The sequence below is a fragment of the Puntigrus tetrazona genome, chromosome 18 (assembly GCF_018831695.1).
Source record: "Puntigrus tetrazona isolate hp1 chromosome 18, ASM1883169v1, whole genome shotgun sequence".
Classification (NCBI taxonomy): domain Eukaryota; kingdom Metazoa; phylum Chordata; class Actinopteri; order Cypriniformes; family Cyprinidae; genus Puntigrus; species Puntigrus tetrazona.
This window is the reverse complement of record NC_056716.1, coordinates 26,263,180-26,269,798: the sequence shown is the minus strand read 5'-3', so window position 1 is coordinate 26,269,798 and position 6,619 is coordinate 26,263,180. Positions and strand designations below refer to the sequence as shown.

General features: G+C 36.9%; 1 protein-coding gene across 1 annotated transcript in view; it reads left to right on the top strand.

Moving 5' to 3' along the window:
* LOC122362783 (zinc finger CCCH domain-containing protein 18-like) overlaps positions 1-6,619 on the top strand; it is a 21,095-nt gene that overhangs the window by 3,779 nt on the left and 10,697 nt on the right. Inside the window, exons 7-10 of the mRNA XM_043264336.1 lie at positions 197-354; positions 852-881; positions 986-1,097; positions 1,351-1,637. Coding sequence (XP_043120271.1) covers positions 197-354; positions 852-881; positions 986-1,097; positions 1,351-1,637 — 587 coding nt within the window. The remainder of the gene's footprint in view (positions 1-196; positions 355-851; positions 882-985; positions 1,098-1,350; positions 1,638-6,619) is intronic.

Below are 6,619 nucleotides of genomic sequence, written 5' to 3'. Positions count from 1 at the left end.
TTTTTTTTTCTGATTAACAAAAAAAGTCAACTTTGTAACTAAGACAAAATGTTACGCTTATTTTCATACTCGTGCTATTCTAAATATGATGCTTTATTGTGGGGAGGATGTGTTAGGCTGGAAAGGTTACAGGTTAAACTGAATGACTGAATGCCTCGATCCAACTCGTTTCAACGAAAAAAATTTTTTCCCTTAGGTGTTGAAGAAAGCCACCATCCGTAAAGAGCAGGAACCAGACTTTGAAGAAAAACGTTTCACCGTAACCATAGGTGAAGATGACCGTGACTTTGACAAAGAAAATGACTTCTTCAGGGAACGTGGCTATCGTATCACCAGAGAAATCAGAGATGCTGGGTACGAGACTATGACTTATCAGGAGCTTAATCAGAGAGTGATCTCTTTCATTTGTTAGCTTTTTTTCTGCTGATTCATAAGTTTACATTCCTTAAAGGTAATTGTCATTCATCTAAAACTTTTTTTAGGAGGATTTTGATCATTCTTATGCACATTAGTTTCCATGACATAGTTATGTTTTTGACTTCTATGAATTTTTGTTCTTGGAAACAATGTAGTCGTCACGCTGCAGGACCATTTAAAATCAATCCATCAATCATTTTTATTTATATAGCGCTTTTAACAACACAGGTTGCATCAAAGCACTAAATGGCAAAAAGGTGGTTAAAGCGTGAGGGAAAAAATGTGCAAAATGTTGACTCATTGCAGCACCCAAAATATGCATTGTTATATATTGATTAATGTAAATTTTGACCACAATTATTGTTTATTAAAAGAGATGGACATAAGTTCTGACCCATACTATAATGTTTTTCTTTTCTCTTTCTGCATTGTAGTGATATTGAGTTCAGAGATCCAAGTTATGCGTGAGTGTCATAAATCAGCCGACCCCCAAAATTCACACATTAATCTGCACCGAAATGTATTGTTCTTCCCAACTGTATATTTATAACAACTGTTTCTGTGGTAGTGATCCGTATGGCGACCCATACTATGATTATGAAATGGAAGCTTTTTGGCGAGGAGGCCAGTATGAAAATTTCCGAGTGCAGTACACTGAGACCCCACTGCCGTACTACCCTGTGAGTGTACAGCTATTTTACCGTTTTGTTCACCATTATGTTTTCAGAAGAGCTTTTAATAAAAAACTAAAGTGTAAAATTACTGATACAGACTTTTAAGTGCACATGATGTGTACACCGAATCGAAACAGGAATTACTAAAATATGTTTATTGCACAAAAATAGCTAATGGTTCAGTGTTCAGTATTCCTGAGAGACTTGTGCATGTGTTTGTACTGTTGAACAACAGAGATTTGTTTTTCGTTTGCATCAGGACCGAGAGCGAGAACGAGATCCACGCGAGCGCCACCGCGAGAGGGAGCGAGAGCGTGAGAGAGACCACCGTGAGCGGGAGCGCAGACAGAGAGAGCGAGAAAGAGAGAGAGAGCGGGAACGGGAAAAGGAGAGCCGGCGCCGGAAAGAGGAATGGGAGAGAGATCGTCTGAAACGAGATGAAAAGGAGGGACGCCCTAGAGAGCGACCTCCTAGAGAGCCCCGGGAGAAGAAGGATGAGAAGGAGAAACCTCTCAAACCACGTTCACCCACGAACATGCCACCCAGGTGGGTTTAAAGCTTCCCGTTTAACACTAGCCTCAGTCTTAGAGGCACAGAGGTCACAGGCCGTCTGATATCTATTGCACAGTAAAATCTGGTCAACTATGGCAGTTCTAATTTTAATGCCCAGCTTCTACGCAGTTTTTGGGATGTTTAGGTTTAGGTAAGACATTTTTATTTGAAGTCTGCTCAGATGAGTAGGCTGTGCTAGTCGTGAAGTTTACAATTCAGTTGCTGCTTAATTTAGGATAGAAATTTTCACCACAAAATCTACATGCATTTCCACTAATTATTTCTGTGTTGTCTGTGCAGTCATTTACAGAGACTGCTAATGTTCAAGTGATTTCAATTCCCCTTTGTTGCATGCCGCTCTGTTTTTGTCATAGGATCAGATTCAGACTAAAGAGCCAAGTATGCTTAGCTTTTTAAGTAGGGGTCCGCAATATAATTTTTTTTTCACGATTTTTTTATCACAGTTCTTTGTCATGTTTTTTCTTTTTTATATGTTGTTTGAGCATTAAAGCCATACTCATTTCCCTATTATAAAGACAAATGCTTCCAGGGTAACAAAAACCCCAAAAAATAATGGCGGATTTTTAGTGCATTTTAGGAAATGAGAACAAAGATTTGATTTTAGACATGACCAAATCTAAACACAAACCTTGTGCGTTTTTACAGTATTGGCACAAAAGATGTTCAGTAATCTGGTGCTGCAACATTGTACTTTTGGGATTGCGAATAAGTGCTATGTCCCTTGAGAGTAACTGTACCGCCGAGTAAACGCTGCTGTGTCTATTCGTTGCGTTGTACAGTATATTGGCCTATCGTGCCAGAACTGCATCTGATAAAATATGTGCTTAAGTACGGTTCTACAATATTTCTATCACCCGTGATCAAAAATTGTCATATCACACGCCCCTACTAGTCTGTTTGAGTTGTACTCAAATGCAGACGGTTGATTAGAAAACTTAATCTTTGTCCAGTGTCTGCTCTATTGTCTTTGTACACTTTAAAACTAATTTTGCTGCTATCTCATAGCCCTCTCACACAACCGTTTATTAAAGTCTGTTGTTGCTGCAGTCTCCGCTGTTTTATTGTTTTTGTTGCCGCACCATCTCTGTAGTTTAGTTTTTGTCTGTGAAAAATCAGCCCGGGCCAGTTTTGCCAGCTTGTCAAACAATTGGTTAGTGCAAAACCAAGTTAATGCGCAAGTGCAACCTCCGAGTGTGTGAAGTATGGCCAAATTTAATTCAAGTTCAAATCGAATTTTGAGGTTAAAGTTTTTTTTTTCTAGCTGCTGTAGTTATTTTAGCTGTATATTGATATAAAATGGTGTTGTCAAACGATTATCATATGTTTACATAATATATGGATTTGTACTGTGTGTATTTTTGAGGTGTGTGTGTGTGTATACAAACATGTATATATTTTAAAAAAAAAGTTGTTTATTTAATAAATGCATTTATATATGATATCATTTTTGAATGTAAATATACATGAAAGTGTAAATACACACACGTCAAGTATGCAAACAGAAACTTTTATTTTGGATGCAATTAATTTTTTGACCGTATAATGTTCTTTTGGGGAAAGCACTGCAGGGTGACTGTTCTTGCGTTAACACACTTCAATTAGCACTCTTCAAGTTGCAAATATATCGCTCATTTTGAATCTTTCGGCATTTTGGTCTTTCCTGACATTATCACAATAGTCTTGCTAGCACTATTTCCCTTTAACAGCAACTTCATTGCTGTATTCATATGCATATCCACTGTCTCAGATTGCATATTTGATTATGGTTACTGTATGGGAAATTTCCAGGAGGATTGTATCTCATGGCCACACCAGTGCTGCGCTTTTGACACTCTGTCATATCAGCTCTCTTTTTTCCTAGATAAAAAAAAAAAAAGAGAGATTCGCATCTCATTAAGCCAGTGGACAAATTTCCGGCTTACTTTGAGTAAATGACTTGTGTTCTCAGAACTCCACAAAAGGAGATAGTGAATATGTCCCTTGATACTTGAATGAAGTCATTTACCAGGCAGTGTAGGGAGAGCTTCACACCTATGTGATTTGATTTCAAAGAACGCTGTTGCGTCTCAAATTTCTTTGTCATATAACCAATTTCATGTGAACAGTTAGGTCAGCTTGAAACCTGTAAAAATGCACTGTCATACTTTTTGGCCTTGTGACTGATCTATAAACAGAGTTTCAGTTCCAATGAGCACTTCTGATGTGGTTAGTAGTGCTTCGTGTTTCATTGACAGTGCTGGATACTCAATAGAGCATTGTTTTTTGGATCCTGTCTTCTTATGGGTAATAATGCTACCTTAGGACCACATACATTCAATAAAATCATGTAGCAAATTACATAACTTCACTTTAAACTGAACGTATCTGGTGTGAGACCACTTTCGTGTTTACTACCGGTCAGAAGTTTGAAATAATGAAAATCTTATGTTTACAAAAGCAAAAATGTGTTTTATTTTAAATCATAATGATATTTCAGAACTTTTCTGTTTTCATGTAATTTATTTCTGTGGTGGGGAAAAAAAAACAGCTGTAAAGTTTTTGTTATTGGAGAATGTTACTTGTTCTCAGTGGCATGGATTAGTACAGTGTTTGACAACCCACCAGTTGAGAGACCATTCTGAGAGGGCCAAAGAGACACGAACAACGAAAAACGTAATTTTTAATGATTTTCTGATGCGAGACTTTAATTTTAAAAGCTTGTCAGATGTGGTTTAAAGAATACCTGATCTGTGGTCAGATGAGATCACGGGCTTAATTATATTGTTACTTTTGTAACTTATCAGGATTTTACAGACTACCCTGTCCTGCCAGATATTACTCTTCTAGAGCATGCGGGGACTAAGCACAGCGGTGTATAAAAACTACAAGCATGCAATGCATGAAATAAGTGCAATACTAATAAATCACATAACTGGTAGCTACTGCGTGTGTTAGCAGGGCAGGATTTGCATGAACGTGTGATATTCATTCTATTTAGGGGCAGTTTCCATGTTTCATTAACAGTTACACATATTAGTATTTGCCATGATAACTTTTGTTTCATAACCCAGAATAGCCTTACCTTAGTAGGCTGTTTATGCACACCCATATATAATGCATGTATTACACACACAAATGCACGCACAAATAGTGGGTAGCAGCTTGAAAACCATGGAAACACGCGTGTCCCAACCAGTTCAGAACCACTGGATTAGGGTATATTATATTTTATTTTGTGTGTAATTGCGCAACATGCACCAATTGTCAGAATTTTTTTTTTTGCAACCAGAAAATGTTGCATGATTTTGGAATTACTACATTAGCTTTGCATTACCTGCGTCACAGGTGAAAGTTTGATTCTTGTGCTACCCATTGAAAGAAGTTGACATAATTGTTTCAGAACACTTGATTATAATAGAAGTCACGTGTTCGAGAAACAAGGGAATTTTTCGACTTGGCAAAGGCACACAGGAAGGAAATCATTAAAGCATAGCATGAACCATTTTTCAGGTGTGGTGAGCACAAGTGTGTGAGCTTAGATCAATGCTGTAGGCTTACAAACAACTCCCTGTGACGTTGAGAGGTGTGTGTTGGGTCATCGCTTTGATGTTTAAGATTTAGTCTGATTCGTTTAAGGAAATTGACATTTGAAATGGTAATAATGGATTTACAATGGTATTTCATAACTTTGTCTATGGCTGAAACTGACAAAATCAAGCTTGTTCGACATTTAATTTTCTCATTTATGCATTTTGTGAATAATTGTGAATAATGTGAACAACTTGTGAATAATGTTTTGTAATGTGCTGTGCATTTATATTTATGTGACGATTACACATGATATACTAGAATCTTTCTATAAAATCTATCGATCAGTCTATAATAGGGGTGTAACATTATACAAATATGATTGTTCCGGTAAGTATCTTGGTCATGGTTCAGTACGATTTCGATATAGTGGGTGTGGGGTTGCTCTTTGCTTAAATACATTTATTGTTGTAGTTAGATTTTTATCACTAAGAAAATTTTAATTATAACTATGTTGTAATTATATCTCAGCTTAATGCTTAAAATTATAGGGAGCATAACATTTCTAGGTTTTGTTCACACGCTGGCTGTTATAGCATTTTTCATATCGGATCAATTTAAACATACATTAACTAAGACTAACAGGTTTGGTAAATTTGGTGTAATATGGTATATTTTGCTAAATGCTCCTCTAGTAATTTCTCTAGTGACGTAACGAGCTGTGGACACTGTTGACTTGCTGAGGTAAAAAAATGGCTGCATTTTATTGGCACGCTGTTTTGTTTATATCTTTCCGTGGTTGAAACAATGAGCAATTACATGAGCCATGAAATGTTAAGTCAGGTTAATTAACATTAAAAAGATTAGTACAGAGGAAGTAATGACTGAGTTCACTCGCACGCCTCTCTGCACAATTCTGCTGCACGTCATGATTCAGACTCGGCCATGACGGGCCACAAACGTTTCTGAGCCATCCTAGAAGCTGCTTCCAAAGGTGTTTATACAGCGATGACTTAAATTTTAACTGAAAACCCCATTTTATATATATAAATATATCTCAGTGATATTGATCTTATACTCGTATACAACAGTAAGAAATAAGTTAATATTAGAATACTCTCTGTGATTTTAAATACTGTCTTTACAATGCTCTCTGTTTTGCCAGCGAGAAAATAAAGGTAAAGCAGAACTGTTTGTAGCCGAGGAACACAGCTGTATTTTCTTCATTTTCGAACAAATTAGGTGAAACTTTAAACCTTTGGCCATAGATACAGTGAATGACATCAAAGTACAGTGAAAGCGATTCAAAAGCATGCAGAATCATCTGCTCTAATAACTTTCGCAGTACTTTGATGTCACACACCGATCGATCTGATGGTGATGATCCGTTTAAAGTTGGAACAAGCCTAATGAGTCAATGGACCATTCCTAAAGAACCATTTAGTTTA